This window comes from Eubalaena glacialis, chromosome 9 (assembly GCF_028564815.1).
Source record: "Eubalaena glacialis isolate mEubGla1 chromosome 9, mEubGla1.1.hap2.+ XY, whole genome shotgun sequence".
Classification (NCBI taxonomy): Eukaryota; Metazoa; Chordata; class Mammalia; order Artiodactyla; family Balaenidae; genus Eubalaena; species Eubalaena glacialis.
This window is the reverse complement of record NC_083724.1, coordinates 66,573,612-66,592,755: the sequence shown is the minus strand read 5'-3', so window position 1 is coordinate 66,592,755 and position 19,144 is coordinate 66,573,612. Positions and strand designations below refer to the sequence as shown.

Sequence of the window (19,144 nt, the reverse complement as noted above, 5' to 3'; positions counted from 1 at the left end):
CATACGAAAAAAAAGATAGGAAGAGGACTCCCATTTGCCTGGCAAGTATTGTGTTCCAAGTACTCTGTGGTTGAGTTCACCAAGGGACAGACGACTGGGGGGAAAAGAGAGCAGACATAATGACACAACCTCACAAAGTATTCATTATTTATGGGAAAAGAGGAAGAGGAGCCAGAAAAGAAGAAGAATCTATCAAGAAAAAGTAGGAGGATAACCAACATCGCATATTTATGTGGAAGTTGAAATAGGAGCTTCAAGAAAGCAGGGACATATATATGTGTTAGCATGGGGATGTATGTATATGTATAGCTGATTCACTTTGTTATACAGCAGAAACTAACACACCATTGTAAAGCAATTATACTCCAATAAAGATGTTAAAAAGAAAAAAAGAAAGAAAGAAAGAAAGCAGGTACAAGTCCATAGTTAAGCACTGCACAAGAAGTCAAGGACAAAACCTGACAGAACTAGGTGGGATATATGGGTAGGACCTTCAAGGGAGAAAGAAAGTTCATGTTTCTTGAGTGACTTTTCTGGAGATGCCCATGATTTCCTCTTCACCCCACACCACTTTCTCATAGAATCTACCGTGTTCCCCTCCATCTCCATCTCTTCCCGTTGCCTCTGCTGAGCAGGTAACAGCCCAGAGGGGCCCCTCTCTGGACACCAATGACTATAGGGAAGTGGACCACAAGAATCGAGAGTGTCAAGCTAAGATCTTTTTGGTTCCTAAACTGGAAAATCATGTGACACGAAGCCAAGGTGGCCAGGCCTGCGCCACATGGAAACAGCTGAGACAGCCAGTCAGCAAGGGAGAGGAGAAGAAGCAGATGTGCAGAGAGCAACAGTGATGCGAGAACAGGGAGCCTCAGGAACAGATGAGAGAGAAAGACTCTGCTTCCTCTGGAGGCTGGGCTGCACTCCTTGCCCTGGAGTTCCATGAATTACCCCCCTTTCCTTCCAATGATTTTAAGTGGGATTTGGTGCCTCATAATCAAATTACCCCTATTGGAGACAGTGACTACTCTGTGTCATTGAGCTGTGTGCTAAGTATTCTCTCACAGAATGCTCACAAGAGCCCAGCAAAATAGGTGTCATTATCTCCCTTTTCCCTGCGAGGAATCTGAAGTCCATGAGTTTAAATGATGTGCCTAAGGTCACACAGCTGCTGAGTGACTTTGGTTCTAAATTCTCATACTACCATGCTGGACCATAAACATGACACAAGCTCAATTACTGCTGATTGAGAAGGAGTCCTCAGAAGTGCAGAAAGGCTATGTCTGTGCTCTAATCTCTTCCTTTATATTAAGTTATAAACAGAACACCTTAATTTGCGTTACTTATGCATTAGCATTCAGTATGCTGTATGAGAGAGGAAGTGTGTCGGAGAGAGACAGAGGCTCGGAAAAAGAAGTTTGTATTCTCCTGGTTCATGAAATACACTACAACTACAATATGAAATTTATCAGAAGTTCTTAGAGACTCTTAACAGAAGTATAAGCCTTTTCAGTTATTAAAAGGATTGAAAGCTTTTTATGGTGCATGAAAAAGACAAACTCCTCCCTTTCAAATTATTCTACTTTATAGTACAATTCCTTTAGCTGGGAGGACAACTTCAGACGCTTTTTCAAATAACCTCAACCATTTAAAATGTACCTTTAGGAAGTCATGCTGAGAGTATATGGAAAAGAGACAGACAGAGTCAAAAAAGGGGGGTGGGGAAGGGGAAAGAAGGAAGAAGAAAAGGTAAGACATTGTTTCCTAAGTAGTAAGAATCTCCCAGTTGTTCTGGCCTACTTTAAAATGAGCTGGGTATTTCTATCCACAAAGAACACCTAACATTGTTTAGGTAGCTACAACTGAAAAATCTTCCTGTCCACTCCAGACAGATCTCTCCACCTGTCATCCCCATCACACATAAATCAGGACCACTTCCATTAACTACATTAACCACTTACATTAACTTTCACTGAAAGTTAGGATGTTGTCTTAGCTCAGGCTGCTATAACAAAATACTATAGACTGGGTGGCTTAAACAACATTTATTTATCACAGTTCTGGAGGCTGAGAAGACCAAGATCAAGGTGCCAGCCAATTCAGTTCTTAGTGAGGACCCTCTTCCTGACTTGCAGACAGCCACCTTCTCATTGTGTCCTTACATGACGGAAAAAAATGATCTCTCTCTCTCTTCTTTTTCTTCTAAAGCCACTAATCCAATCATGGGAGCCCTACCCTCATGACCTCATCTAACCCTAATTACCTCCCAAAGGCCCCATCTCCAAAAGATCACACTGGGGTCTATGGTTTCAACATATGTATTTTGAGGGGATACAATTCAGTCTGTAGCAGAACTTTGAACTATTAAAAGAAACTACTGAACTATTAAAAGAAAAAAAAAATGTAAGCAACACCCCAGAATATCAGCCATGATATTACAACAGGATGCAAATATCTACCCAAGTAGAATGAGAACCTTTAAACAAACACCAAGGAACTTCTATACTTTAGGAAGTTTGGAGAAAAGATCTTTGAAGATGGTTTTAGGCATCTTAAACCATGAGAAATGATGTTTAAGCAAAGAGTTTTAGTAGATCTTCATTGAGAGAAGATCAAATTGGAAAACATGGGCATGGGGGGGAGCAGAGGCCTTACAGGTAAGCCACTGTCCCAGGAACAGAATCCAGATGCTGAGGATGCTGAGAGGAGGAAGGTCAGCTGCTACATCCTCTCTCTGGGCCATGTGCTAAGGAGACCCCTGGGACTGGGGGAAGTTCAAGAACTCTGACTTGAGACCAGTTTAAAAATCGATCCTGGAACCTTGGAAATCCTGAATACAACATGTAATTTCAGAAATTCAGTTGTTGCTTGAATTCAGTTTGGGGGGATAATTATTGTTGTTTTTGGAAAACCTCTTCCATAGACCTTTTGGTTCTACAAAAGTAAAGCCAAGATCCTAATTTGAAATAAAAAATTTCCAGAAAACATTAATTGCTTTGTATAATTCTATCTAAAACTCTCTTTATTATGGGTGCAGTTGTCTGTCGGCAGACTGTGGTTAGGAAGTAGGCTGGAAGGAAAGCTGAGATTACTTTCCTCACTCTTTCTAGGACTCACTGTACGGGGAGAGTACATGGACTCCGAGTAGAGGAGACACACAGCAGAGCACACGCATTGTCAAGAAGTAAGGTGGCCTCTGGGACATGGCAGCAGACCAGGAGAGTCACTCTGTGGCAGGGCTTTTCCTAAGAACACTGGGAGTCTTCATATTTATTACCCTTTTAAGATTTTTCTCTTCTCTGATAAAATTCCCTTCAATTATTCTCACACCTTCATTAAAGTTTTGCTAAACATTATAGCTTGGTCTTAGTAAAGAGATTAAATAGTCAAAAAATTATTAAAATAGTAAATTTTATGTTATGTATATATTGCCACAATTTTATCCCACAAAGAAAAGCCCAGGCCCAGATAGGTTCACTCGTGAATTCTATTGAATGTATAAAGAAAAATTAACATCAATCCTTCCCAAGCTTTTCCAAAAAATAGAAGAGGAGGGAGAATTTCCCAATTCATTTCCTGTGAGCCCAGTATTAACCTAATACCAAACCAAAAAAAAAACCCCTTCAGACCAATATCCTTTATAAACAGAGATGCAAGATCTTCAACAAATCCTAGCACATGGAATCCAGCAACATTACCAGCTGAGATTTATCCCAGGGACACAAGGTTGGTTTAATATGTGAAATTTAATCAATGGAACACATCACACTAATAGAATAGGGGCCAAAAACCACATGATCATCTCAATAGATGAAGACAAATCATTTGGCAAAAAGCTGATCCTAAAATTCAGATGGACATGCAAGGGATAGAGAATAGCCAAAACAATCGTTAAAAGAAAATTAAAGTTGGAGGACTCACATGTTTCAAAAGTTAATTTCAAAGCTATGGTAATCAAGACAGTGTGATTCCGGCTAAGAATAGATATATATAGATCAATGGAACAAAAAAGAGAGTCCAGAAACAAGACCTTATACTTAGTCAAATGATTTTTGAAAAGAGTGCCAAGACAACTTAATGGAGAAAGAACAGTCTTTTAACAAATGGTGCTGGGACAACAGAATTTCACATGAAAAATAATAAAGTTGGACCCCTACCTCACACTATATACAGAAATTAACTCAAAATGGATCACTGACCTAAATGTAAGAGCCAAAACTATAAAACACTTAGAGGAAAACATGAAGTAAATCTTTGTGAACTTGGGTTAGGCAATGATTTCTTAGCTATAACATCAAAAGCACGTCACAAAAGAAAAAAATAGGTAAATTGGACTTAACCAAAATCAAAAACGTTTGTGCTTCAAAGGACTATTAAATAAGTGAAAAGACAACCCACAGAATGGGAGAAAATATTTGCAAACCATATACAAGGAACTTGTATCCAGATTATATAATGAACTGTTACAACTCAAGAATAAAAAGACAATCTGCATTTCCCTGATGATTAGCGATGTTGAGAATCTTTTCATGTGTCTGTAGGTCCTCTCTGGAAAATGTCTGTTCAGCTCCTCTGTCCATTTTTTTTAATCGGGATGTTTGGCTTTTTGATATTAAGTTGTATAGGTTCTTTTTACATATTGAATATTAATCTTTATCAGAGGTATAATTTGCAAATATCTTCTCCCATTCAGTACATTGGCTTTTCGTTTGTTGATAGTTTTCTTCACTGTGCAAAAAGTTTTTTTAGTTTGCTGTAGTTCCATTTGTTTATTTTTGCTTTTGTTGTGCTTGCATGAGGAGACAGGTCCAAAAAATATTGCTAAGACCGATGTCAAAGAGTGTACTGTGTCTGTTTTCTTCTAGGAGTTTCATGGTTTCATGTCTTACATTCCAGTCTAACCCATTTTGAATTTATTTTTGTATATGGTGGAAGACGGTGATCCAGTTTTCTCAGCACCATTTGTTGAAGAGACTGTCTGCTCTCAATTGTCTATTCTTGCCTCCTTTGTCATAGATTACTTAACCTTATATGCATGGGTTTATTGGGCTCTCTATTTTATTCCATTGATTTATATATGTCTGTGATTATCAAAAAGACGAAAAATAACAAGTGTTGGCAAGGATGTAGAGAAAAAGGAACCCTCATGCACTGTTGGTCGGAATATAAGTTGGTGCAGCCACTATGGAAAATAGTCTGGGGGTTCCTCAAAAATTAAAAATAGAACTACTGTATGATCCAATAATTCCACTTCTGGAAGATATATGCACACTTATGTTCATTGCACCATTATTTACAGTAGTCAAGATATGGAAACAATCTAAGTGTCCATTGATAGATGAATGAATAAAAAGGATGTGATTATATACATATATATACAACAAAATATTATTCAGACATAACAGAGAATGAAATCTTGCCATTTGTAACAACATGGATGGACCTACAGGGTATTATGCTAAGTGAAATAAGTCAGACAGAGAAAGACAGTTACCTTATGATTTCACTTACATGTTGAGTCTAAAAGACAAAACAAACAAACAAAGCAAAACAGAAACAGACTCAGAGATACAGAAAACAAACGTAGTTGCCAGAGGGGAGAGGAGTTGGGGGTGAAATAGATGAAGGGGATTAAGAGGTACAAATTTCCAGTTATAAAATAAATAAGTCATGGGGGTGTAGTTTACAGCATAGGAAGTATAGTCAGTAATATTGCAATAACTTTGTATGGTGACAGATGATAACTAGACTTACCTCGGTGGTCATTTAAAAAATGTATATAAACATTGAGTCACTATGAGGTACACTTGAAACTATTACAATACTGTATGTCAACTGTACTTCAATTAAAGAAAAGAAGATGAATAGGCCAACTGAAAAACAGGCAAAGGACTTGAATAGACATTTCTCCAAAAAAGATATAGAAATGGCCAATAAACACATGCAAAGATGCTCAAAACCATTCGTCATTAGCAAAATGCAAATCAAAACCACAATGAGATACCACTTCATATCCACCAGTATGTCTATTATCAAAAAGAAGGACAATAACAAGTTTTGGCAAAGATGTGGAGAAATTGCAAAACTCATACATTGCTGGTAGGAATGTAAGACAGTGTAGTCACCTTGGAAAACAGGCTGAAAATTCCTCAAAAGTTTAAACTTGGAGTTATCATATAACCCAGCCATTCCACTCCTAGGTATTTACACAAGAAAATGAAAACATATGCCCACACAAAAACTTCTACATGAATGTTCACAGCAGTATTCTTCATAATAATCCCAAAGTAGAAACAAACCAAATGTCAATTAACTGATGAGTGGATAAAGAAAATGTGGTATATCCATACAATGGAATATTATTCCACTTTAAAGGAATGAAATACTGATACATTGCTCCAATATAAATATAACTTGAAAACATCATGTTAAATGAAAGAAGACAGGTAAAAAAGTCAATACATATGATTCTATTTACATGAAAGGTCCAGAATGGGCAAATCCATAGAGACAGGAAGTAGATTATAGTTGTCAGGGGCTGGGGGTAATGAGGAATAGAGAGTGACTGCCAATGGGTACGGAGCTTTTCTCTGGGGTAATGAAAATGTTCTGTAATTAGAAAGTGGTAATGGTTGCACATCCTTGGAATATACTAAAAACTATGGAATGAATTGTATGATATGTGAATTATATCACGATAGAGCTGTTTACTTTTTTAAAGATAAGCATGTGCTGTAATCTAAGTGTGTGAACTCTTATTTGAATTGTTATGAAGTAGATAAACTTTGTCAATGTGTGATTGTAAATTGCAAAGTTGTTTAGTGATAAAGGGACACAGGGTTTCTACTCTGATTAACTTGATATTCAGGGAAGACTGTGTCAGACTTCCTCGGGACTTTCTCTTACAGAGAACAGGATTCTGCCTCCCTACAGATTAAAGAGAGTAAGAAGCCCTACAGATTATTAAGTGACTTTGAAGTTGAAAATGGCACCCACGTACCAGGACTGCTATGTGCAGCCCTATGGGTTGTGCACTAGTCATACAGATGATGTTGTAGATGGTGCCCTCTGAAGGTGTGCTGGCAGCCCTGCTGTGTCCTTCAAGGAGTCTTGGACCCAGGCACACTTCAGTAAGAACATCACCACCATTAATTACCTGAAAGCATAATTTTAATTCTCACTCTGAATGTGAACTCTGCTTCATAGGAATCTCTCTCTAGTCTTCACAGTATATATTTAGAATTACTTCTCCCCAGCCCAGAGGAAAACTTAAGTGTAATCACAGGTGATGCTTCTGGAACCATAAAAGGACTCACTGTGAGTGCAGTAGTCAGCTGTACATCAAGGTCACTAGAATGAACTGTTGCCTTTATGCCTCAGGTCCTAAATGATTTTCCTGGAGTGTTCAAGTGCCACAGCTTTCCATGCACAGTTTTACTGTGACAGCCTCTTACTTTCAGACGAGAAGTGAGCTTAGAAAAAGTAAAGAAAAATATATTTTGCTTATTGCTGGAAGAAAAAAGGCAAAATTAGATATCCTATTCTAGATTCTAGATTTATTTATTGTATGGTGCTCTCAACGAGGCATTCAATATGATTCCATTCACTCTGGATTGCATTTAAGATTTTTCCCTTATATAAATACACCAAAACATAGAAGGGATCTATTGAGAACAGGTAGCTCCCCTTATATTCTTGTCATTAGTGAATATTTATGAATATCTGATAGCTCTTAACCTGTCAGCTGAGCCTTCTACAGATCTAAATAAGACTTTTTATTTTACATAGTTTCCTACAGCAGCACAACATTTCTGGAGCCGCTTCACTGGGAGGACTCTGTCAACAATCAGTATTTCACCGGCATTAACACGCAGTAGAAGACAATGAAGCATGACTCAATTAAACAGCAAAAAAAACAAAAAACAAAAAACTGTCTCCAGATAACATTAACCCAGTAGTTTTCAAAACCTATGTGGGGTTTCTGCTGCATGACTAGCATTAAGGTCAGTGCTTTGAAAACCTATGCCCAAACATCTAACAAACGCAAACACAAGAGGATTTAGAGGAAAGAGCAAAACTCTGTTTTGATTTATCTCCTTCTCATACTGTATCCAGATATTTTACAATTTATAGCATACAATATCAATTAGATCTCACTGCTGCAAAGACTAAGAACAAATTTTCTGTTTGAGATGTCAATGGAAATTTAATTTGCACAGAAGATACAGTTTGGGAGACCTGTTTGGGAGTCAGCTGGATCTAAAACAAACAAACAAAAAAGCCTTGTGCAGGGAGTGGTTCAGAGAAAAAATGAAAGCACCCAGGTATGAACTCACAGGACATCTGATACTTGGGTATGCCAATCGACACATTCCATAGCCAGAAAAGAGACATACTACAATTGCCAAGGTTCAAGAGAAAAGATGGCACTCGTCTGTGATATGTAAATGTCCATACTTATGTCTCACGTAACCAGGAGGGATGGATGTGTTCCTTACAGACCCAGAGGTTTTTTTGTTCGTTTTGCTTTTGTTGTACTTGAAATATTTAACACCTTAGGTTTAAGCCTTCAATATCTTAGGTTTCATTATATTGAACACAATCATTTCAGTTCAAGTTGCTCTCATTGAACTGCACCATTTTTAAAAACTATATGATTTCACCAAAGTGAAGATAAAATATATTCAAATATTACACAGCAAAATTTTTTGAAGATTTCACTGTTTGCGAAAATTATTAAAATTCTTTCACTTCAATGGTAACAAAAAGCATGGATAAATGACATATGTTGAACTCATGGGTAAACAGCAAAGAAAAATGCTCTGGCACATTTAAGATATGATTTATAAATTCTGAATCATTATTTTAAGCTATGATTAACATAAATTCTTTCAAGTTTGAATTTCTTTTGTAAGAAAGCTATAAAAATATGCCAACAAAAAGGGAACCAAATTAAAACAATAGACCTTTAAGATAAATTTACACATTTAAAGCATGATACCTTTTTAAAGTTGTAGACATTAAAATGCATACTGAAATCACAAGTTAATTTAAAAATCATCAAAAATGATGGCAATAGAATGTGACTAAATGTCCCAATTAGACAATCACTGTTTACTATATTCAGAAGCTAGGAATATAAAATGGAAACCTAAAAAAATAGGAATTTCAAGTTATGAAAGCAACTGATCAGGATAATTTAAAAGAAGAAATGCTTTTTCTGTTAGAAAATATTAAAAGATCAATGTATTGATCTTTCCAAAGAACACTAAAAGTTTACTGGTTGAGTTAGTTTTCCACAGCTGCTGCAAAAAATTACTACAAACTGTGGCTTAAAACAACACAAGTTTGTTCTCTTACCTTTCTGGACCCTTGAGAGGAGAACCTGTTTCTTGGTCTTTGTTAGCTTCTAGCAGCGCCTGTATCCTCAGCTCGTGGCCCCGTCCTCCACCTTCAAAGCGCATTGCCCGAATCTCTGCTTCCATTATCACATTGCCTTTCCCTCTCCATAGTCAAGTCAGCCTCTGCCTCCCACCCCTAATAGGACATCTGTGACTGCATTTAGGGCCCACCCAGATTATCCAGGATAATCTCCCCATCTCAAGATCCTGAACTTAATCACATTCGTAAAGTCCCTGTTGCCATATAAGGTAACAGACACAGGTTCCAGGGATTAGGATGGGGATATCTTTGGGTTCATTATTCAGTCTGCCACAACAGTCCAAAAAATACATTTTAAAATCCCCATCTCCATCCTAGGAGTTATACAAGTTAATGCTTTCTTGATCAGCTTTACTTAGCATATGTCATTATTTTCCATTGGGAAGTTACAGCTTGGTCAGGCTGGCTTACCATCAATATCTTTCAACTGAGGGTCTGTCCTAAGAGCATCCATTTGGTCTCTCAGCCCAAGCTAGAGACACTGGGCAACATAATAAAGAGGGTTGGTTCCTTTGAAAGGTAGGGACATACAGCATGATTCTTCCCATTACTAGTCATACAGATAGACGGATGTGTTTTATTTTGTTTTGTCTAATCACTGGATAAGTGATCTAGATTTCAAACTAAAACACACTTCTGAAAATTATTCCTTTGCTGTGCAAAAGCTTTTAAGTTTAATTATGTCCCGTTTGTTTATCTTTATTTTTATTTTCATTACTCTAGGAGGTGGGTCAAAAAAGATCTTGCTGTGGTTTATGTCAGAGTGTCTTTCCTATGTCTTCCTCTAAGAGTTTTATAGTGTCTGGCCTTACATTTAGGTCTTTAATCCATTTGGAGTTTATTTTCGTGTATGGTGTTATTTGTAGTGAGGTGGATGGACCTAGAGTCTGTCGTACAGAGTGAAGTAAGTCAGAAAGAGAAAAACAAATACCGTATGCTAACGCATATATATGGAATCTAAAAAAAAAAAAAATGGCACTGATGAACCTAGTGGCAGGGCAGGAATAAAGACATAGACACAGAGAATGGACTTGAGGACACAGTAGGTGGGGAGGGGGAAGCTGGAGCGAAGTGAGAGTAGCATCAACATATATACACTACCGAATGTAAAATAGCTAGTGGGAAGCAGCTGTGTAGCACAAGGAGATCAGCTCGGTGCTTTTCGAGGACCTAGAGGGGTGGGATAGGGAGGGAGGGAGGGAGGCTCAAGAGGCAGGGGATATGGGGACATATGTATGCATATGGCTGATTCACTTTTTTGTGCAACAGAAACTAACACAGTATTGTGAAGCAGTGATACTCCAATAAAGATCTATTAAAAAAAAAAACCTTATGTGTTACCTGGGAGGATTAGCTTAACACGAATTGGTGCTGCAAAGATGTAAGGTTTTAAAAGTTTATTTTCTTTCATTATTAAAATATATGTGTTCGGGCTTCCCTGGTGGCACAGTGGTTGAGAGTCTGCCTGCCAATGCAGGGGACACGGGTTCGAGCCCTGGTCTGGGAGGATCCCACGTGCCGCGGAGCAGCTGGGCCCGTGAGCCACAATTACTGAGCCTGCGCGTCTGGAGCCTGTGCTCCGCAACAAGAGAGGCCGTGATAGTGAGAGGCCCGCGCACCGCGATGAAGAGTGGCCCCCGCTTGCCACAACTAGAGAAAGCCCTCGCACAGAAACGAAGACCCAACACAGCCATAAATAAAATAAATTTAAAAAAAATATATATATATGTGTTCGTTGAAGAAAATGTGAAAGCTATAGATTGCAAAAATGAAGAAAATAAAAATCACCTGTAATATTGAAAAAAAAAATTATTCTTAACCAGTCAGAAAAATTTTTTTTAATTTGTCCTCTTTAAAAACTGCTAATTATTTCTGGAAGATAGGCCTAGTAAAGTGGAAATAATGTGGGCTTCGGAGTTATAGCTCTGGGCTTACTAATTACTAGGTTCTGTGTGATCTTAGGTAGTCAAATGCTTAACATTTTAGATGCTCAGTTATTCATCTATAAGATGGTGATGGAAATACCTAAGAGGTTTATTATGAGAACATTAGGGTTTTGCTCTAATAGATGGCATAGAATAGCTGCTCAGTAAATATGTTACTTTCCACCTTTTACATGAGAAGACTTGTCTATAAAAAGTGCATAGTAAAATAAGATCGATTTACCATTGTTCAGTATTGTCTATAGAATAAATTCAGATATAACTGGTAAATAAAGTAACATGAAAATAGTAATGCTCCCATTGAACGCTTGATAACAGCATATATTATAAATGTGAAATAAGTAGTGTTGCCAAGTTTAATAAGAGTCAGACATTTGGTAAATTAAAGTTATCATTCTACTATTTAAGAGGTTATTTACCTATGTCATTAAATTATCACTGAATTGGCAATTCTCCCAATTTCCTGCACCTCTCTGCATTTGCATTACGTCAGCCTAAAATGTTTATGTTAAAAATGCTGGCAAAGCCTCAATAAGTATGACTTAGGTGTCAAAACAATAACTTTAAGAATCCCTTTGGGGCTTCCCTGGTGGCGCAGTAGTTAAGAATCTGCCTGCCAATGCAGGGGACACAGGTTCGAGCCCTGGTCTGGGAAGATCCCGCATGCCGCGGAGCAACTAAGCCCGTGCGCCACAACTACTGAGCCTGCACTCTAGGCCCATGCACCTAAAGCCTGTGCTCCGCAACAAGAGAAGCCACCGCAATGAGAAGCCCGAGCACTGCAACAAAGAGTAGCCCCCGCTCGCCGCAACTAGAGAAAGCCCACGTGCAGCAACGAAGACCCAACACAGCCAAAAATAATAAATAAATAAAATAAATTTATAAAAAAAAAAAAAAGAATCCCTTTGATAGTGATGGATAATACAAGTATTTTTCTAGATCACAAAAGGTAAGAAAATCTACATACTAAGGTGTAAAGTAAAACTTCCTTTCCCCTCCAAAAATATTTGAAGTCGTCCTCCTGAGAAAAGTCTACTTTATATATCATTCTCAAGGAAGTAAAGAAGCTGATAGAGCAACCGTCCTTGTCAACACAACACAGATCTCAAATATGCAGCCACTGGTCACTGAGGAGCTCGGAAGCAGTCTAGAGTTTCTCAGATCTCCATAGGATGTGTCATTAAATCTTCTCCTCCTGCTGGGTCTGACTTCTGGGGAAAAAAGCATATGGTATAAAAATTACTATATTTGGTAGTGAGTACTAATGATCACTCAAAAGGCTCATCCTTCAGTCTCTATGGCCTTTAGCATCTAGTTGGTTATAAACGTGACGTGCTTTGATTTGATTTAATAATCTTTTTGAATTTATAGTTCAGAATTTATTGTATAAAATTTATCTGTAAAATCAGATACTCCCATATATGGAGAGACATATACATTTATTTCTGGTGTTATCCCATCAACAGATTGTAAAATTAAGGCAAGAAGACCAAGGTCTGTCCAAGGCAAAGTTTACAAAGGTGCTCCTTCCCCTTAAATTACTAGCATCTGAAAACAGATTTAACACAAACATAACACACACAAACCGGACATATAAGTGATGTAAAGTAACACTGTTTTTCTGCAGTGTGAGAAGTGGAAGCTCAATGATGTCACATGAACTAAAAAACTGTATCTGATTTCTATATGGGCAATATCTTAATCACTGTATGGAACGGCAGAGGAAAGCATTTTGAAATGTGCAGGAATTATTCTATGATCCATATAAAAACAATAGCATTTTCTGTGTTACAATAAATTTTCAAGTTGAATTTCATACATGTCATATTATATTACACAGGGCATATTCTTTAATATTCAAAACACAGAATGGTTAATAAAAAGAACTCCAAGGAAAGAAGTAGAGAAATTTGGTTAAAGATTAATTTTACTTCACAGAAACAGCTTTCTAAAGATTTATATAAAGCCTATTATACTGTCCCAGTACTATGAGAAATAGTATTGTGCTACACAGTATGACAGTAATAGTGCTGTGTTATCTCAGATGGTATAAGTCACTTGGTTGATTTGGCTAATACACAGACAGTACACCAATTTTATTTACCAAGTCCAATAAAAAAAAATTCTTAGAAGTTGGGTATATTTGAATCAAATGTCACTGTAAAGTTAAGACAATACAGATTCCATAATACATACTGTTATTCTCTAATGCATCCATAATGAAGAACTCAAAAATGAAAAGTAATACAAAATATGGATTTTGTATTAAAATTCTTTGTCAAGAAGCACCATTCACATCAGAAGTTAATATCACTGGGGAGTTAAACGATTAAGACAAAAACAAATACATATTACAAATATCCTTTTGTTCTTCACTTACCATGATGCAAACTGCAAGGATTTAACCTTTAAGGGTTAAAGAGTTTAATCACTGTCAATGTCTGATCTTCTGAAGGCAATAAAGAACAGTCTGCCTAGCGATACCCAACAGAACATCACTTTGTCAAGCCACAAAGCACCCAAAAGCTTGTCAAGTAAGTTACCAGAAACCTCTTTGTGGTTAGAACTCAGCTCCTTCCTGCTTGACCTATTATTTGATATTTGACCACTTGGTTGCAAGACACTTGCTCTTTCTAGCTGAAATGTCACTGGGGCATCTTGTCAGCTCCCCGACATCTCGGCCTGACATACAATTTTACTTTTGTGTGCTACAAGGCAGAAAATGCAGGGCAATGGCCTTGTTTTAAATTCTGTCAGCATCAAAGATGGGCGTCACTCTTGGGTCCTACCAACAACACAAACAAAAAAGGAGTCTATTTTGAAGGTCAAAACAGCCATTACCTTGAAGTTTTTCAGCTTATACAAAATATATTACCTGCTGTACTGGTGTGGGAACTGTCCTTAAAAAGTGCCTAAACACACCACAGACATCTTCCCAGCACAACTGCTCTACTTTCTTATCAAATGCAGGCTTGATAAAAGGATGAGTTTTCAGTGCCTGCAGGGACCAGATTCAGCAGTTAACTTAACTTGTTCAAATGGGCAAGTGGTATCATGTAGCTTTACAAGGAGCAACCTGACCTTCTCACATTGACCAGGAGTGACATTATTGTGCAGGAGGAGAAGCAGTCACATCATTTCTGTTTTGCACAACCTGCTTAAAGTTTGCAAGTAAATGCTTGTCTTCAGTTGAGCTGACAAGAGAGAAGAGGGGGCTCAGTGAACCATGGCAGGGCTGCCATGAAATGACAGGAATCATTGGCATACATTTCAAATAGCTCTCTCAATCCTATTAAAGTATTGCAGCCCTGCTTTAAAATAGACAAGTATGAAACTACTTTGATAGATAGAGACTAAAATGGCTTATTGATTTTTTTTTTAAGTCTGAAGGAAATTATCCAAAATGTGTCATTCTTTAACATTTAAAAATATGTTACATAAAAATGAGCAACTGTGATAATAAATAAAACTTAGAGGGAAAAAAAAAGTTGGTTATTTCATTATTCAAGGAGACATAGATACCTGCACATATCAAGGTATCACACAATTTTTAAAAACCCACGGCCACTTGTGCTGAAACAAAATTCAACTGATAAGAAAATCCCCCTTCAAAACAATTTTAATTGTACTGTTAACTCTTCCTGCATCCTTTTTATTTCATAAAGTCATAATCCAATCTGAGCTGGTCTCTCGGCAGTAGCAGACATCATCACTGGAGAGGAGTGAGATGACGACAGGGGCGCAGGATTTATAAGTGTCTCCTTTAAGAAAGTGTAAGTTGTGTCAGGTTCAGCTTTCAATGGCAAAATATCCCCAACATCAATCGTGTCAGCAGGAAGAGCAGCTCTTGAAGGAATGGAGAGATTTGAATGGTCTCGTGATCCTGTCTATGATATAAAAAAGAAAAGAATAATAAACATAGAATTGAAAACTCTTAAACAGACTCTGAAACCATAAACAGAGAAGTGGACTAAGAATCACTGTAATATGGAATGGGGTGGAAATTGCCACTTAAATAATCTATATGATAATACATAAATATGAAATTATCTTCCAAGTTGTGATTGAACCTCATTTGTTCTATATCATAAACTTGTCAGGACATCAGGTGTTTGCCTAGACACTAAAACTTGGTATAAAACTTTTATCAAGTTATTGAATCAAAGGGTCAGTGCAATCAGGCATTTTTATCTCTGCTTCCATCCGCTGGCAAATTACAGAAACAAATGCTAATAATGTTTTCTCATTATGCTATATAATATATGCTATATAATTGGGAGATTAGACTGCTTAGAAAATGAACTATGGATATTTATGTTTTTTAAGTTATCGGCCTGACTTATTTAATTGAACAACATAGCACAAAGAAAAACAAGTTAATCCTAGTGCCCTATAGAAAACAGCACACCAACATATAAAATGCCAGTGAGATGAACTTTTTGTCTTTACCTTTAATAATACTGCCACCACCCTGTTTTAATAAAGACTGTTTCTGTTACGAGTATTTGGAAATCATATATCAAAATATGGGAGTGCAACATCAAAACAATTTGTCACATATTTTAAAACATTACAGTTACCCAGAAACTACTGGAAATCAAACTTAAGAAACCCACACACTCATTAAGTACTTAAAACCAGAATATTTTGTTGAAGCTATAATTTAAGCCTTAAGTAGTACCAGTAAACAGTAGTTAACCTTTAACATAAATGAAGTTTTACCAGTAAAGCAGATAGGTGTTATTTTATGGCTTTTATAGATAGTAAGAAAATAGTAATCAATTGTATATCAGAGTTTTCCACATTCCCAGCAAATAAATGTTGCTGAGATAAGTCTAGTCGTAAGTGTCTCCACTAAAATCCACTTTTTATACTGCAGAGATTTTTTTAAAAACACACAAACATCTTTTTGGTAGATTCTCTTACGGTTTTGACAACAAAATAGCGTGAACTCTAAGGATCTGCTTTATTATGTCATGTTACACAAAACCGTTTCTACATGTGAAAACAAGAAGGAAGCTATCTCTGGCTTTAGGAGCGTATTAGAAATTCAACTGTTGTATGTGTTACCATTTTTGTGGAATTTTTTTAAACTGCAACTGGAGAAAAATCAATGGCTGCATCTAACACCTAGTTCAGCAATTTTCTTTGATCTCCGTTCTTTTGATTTCTTGATACTCCACTGCAAGCCTACAGCTGACGGAAATCATCTCTTGTTCTGCTGGAAGTCAAAAAAAAAAAACTCACCTAAAATGACCACTTGAATGGCTTTATGAAGGAGAGGATTTAGCTTATCCTTGCAGAAGGAAAAGAACTCCTGAGGTCTTGTGCTGACCCTGATTAGAAGCACTGATGAGGTTTCACTTGCAGAACCTTAATGCTGGGCCTAAGCCTATCAGTTCAGAACCAGAACAGAGGCATCTCATTACATCAGAGGCTCGAGGTATAGATTCCTGCACTTTTCCTGCTGCTAGAACCATCTTTGGTGATTTTTTTTTAGCCGCGTATCTGAATTGGCAGTGTTATTACTTGATTGATTTTGCTGCTGTAAAGACTACAATGCCATCCACTAACTGATTCTGCCAGACTTAGGGGTAAGAGGAATAATGGAAGAGCAGGAGATAAAATCATACTATCTATTATGATAAAAAATATTGTCAGGCAGCCTTCAAAATTTTGTTCCATCTTTATAAGTACTTCAAGTTCTGGTCTAAAAAAACTATGTATGAAAAGAGAGAAGTGTGCAGAATCAGACCAAGGAAGGTCACCTACTCTCTGAGAGTATTTTCTTCTTGATGCTTTAGACTAGAGAAAGGCAACTGTGCCAAACTGACCAACCATGCCTGTTTTGCAGTGTTAGATAGATGGATATATATTTTACTCAAATCTATATTCTGTACTTGAAGTTTCCTTTTCTTATGAGTCCATCAACCTAACTCGTTACACATCCTTCAGGGAAGGTCTCTAACTGCCCATCTCCCCTTAATATATTCAGTGGATCTTGGAACTCTACAAAGGGGCCCCTCTTTTGCCTTTTCTGATCTTACTTTTTCAAATATCTATTTTCCACCATGTTGTCTGAAAGCATTTTTTTAAATCTAACATAACATTTTTGACCAAATAACCTTGAAATGGGGTATTGAGTATTTCTCTAGTATTTCAAGTCAGAGTCTCACTTTTTGCATACTGTCTTCTGACCTTATGTCCTAAACATGGGAAATAACCTTAAAAAAGAGATTTCTTTCAAGACTTGCACCCCTCAAAAGATAGGCCTTCCATCAAGTAAACAGACTTACTTTTGTGTAAATGAAAACAATTATTTTTCTGTTACTGAGGTCATTTGCTACACTTCATACACTGCTAGAAAATAATCTTTTTCATGAAATAGGATAAAATTTGATTTTAAGTCACTTAATAGCTTAAAAACAAACCAGCAAAAATTCTGGTGAAATCTTGATTTGAAAACAGGATGTTAAAATAACAAGTAAATATGAACTATTTTTCTTGTTACAAATAATATTCAGAAATATATCATAACACTTTTAATATAACACAGAGAGTTAAATAACTTTTTATCAGAGACCATTAAAAGTTAATATTCAGGGCTTCCCTGGTGGCACAGTAGTTAAGAATCTGCCTGCCAACGCAGGGGACACAGGTTCAAGCCCTGGTTCGGGAAGATCCCACATGCCGCGGAGCAACTAAGCCCGTGCGCCACAACTACTGAGCCTGTGCTCTAGAGCCTGCAAGCTACAACTACTGAAGCCCACGCACCTAGAGCCCATGCTCTGCAACGAGAAGCCACTGCAATGAGAAGCCCGCGCACCGCAACGAAGAGTAGCCCCCGCTCGCCGCAACTAGAGAAAGTCCACGCGCAGCAACGAAGACCCAACACAGCCAAAAATAAATAAATTTATTTTTAAAAAAGTGAATATTCACCATCTGATGTTATATTTTAAATCTGTGGTCATTTAAGCTACTTTTTAAACTGCTGAGGTGTTCTGGTAGTCTCTCATGTAAATCCAAATTTAAGCAATTTTTAAAAAAGAAATTAGTTACCTTAAATAAAAGCTAGGTGTCATGTGAATCTTTATGGAGGCACTTTTATTTACTCAATAAGCTGTAAATGATTCTATTTGAACTGTTATAGTCCATCAGCTAAATATATATTCACAATATAAAATGTGCCTACTAAATTTCTGCATTTTAGAAATCTTATGAAATACAGTAATTAGACATGTCCATTAACCATTTTTCAGGACTTTAATATCTTCATTTTCTAAGGGTGTTTTTTTCAACAACAAAAATAAATAAAGCATTAGTGTAATAATAAGATAATGACTCAATAAACTATCTATAAATCAAAGCCACTTTGCAGACCAAGGCTTCTGAAACAATGACACTAAGCCATTTGTCTCCTGTGTAGCATTTATGATCAAGTTAAGTCTTCTAGAATCTAGTATTATAAAAAATGAGGAGTGATGTGATTTAGTAAGCCTGAATAGTATTGCAAGGAGATTATGCCAGTCACATAGTATGATGGAAAGAGTATTAGACTAGAGATCAGAAGACTATATTTTTCCCTCCCAGTTCTGCTGTAATCTAGCTGGGTCATTTAGGCAAGTGAGTTAGTCTTCCTAGTTCTCACGTCCCTTGCCTATAAAATGAGGAGCTAGACTCTTTCCAGCTCTGAAGTTCTACAGGTCCACCATGATTCCAACCCGTGATGACATATGATATAAGGTTAACACCTAACTTTTGTG

The 19,144-nt window shown here is 37.0% G+C and overlaps 1 protein-coding gene across 6 annotated transcripts in view; it reads right to left on the bottom strand.

The window, feature by feature from the left end:
* Positions 1-14,947: 14,947 nt before the first annotated feature.
* Positions 14,948-19,144, bottom strand: part of CCDC171 (coiled-coil domain containing 171) — a 355,460-nt gene continuing 351,263 nt past the window's right edge. For all 6 annotated transcript variants that reach the window (XM_061199072.1, XM_061199071.1, XM_061199076.1 and 3 more), the window contains one exon: positions 14,948-15,268. In XM_061199072.1, coding sequence (XP_061055055.1) covers positions 15,047-15,268 — 222 coding nt within the window. In that variant the 3' untranslated portion in view covers positions 14,948-15,046. The remainder of the gene's footprint in view (positions 15,269-19,144) is intronic.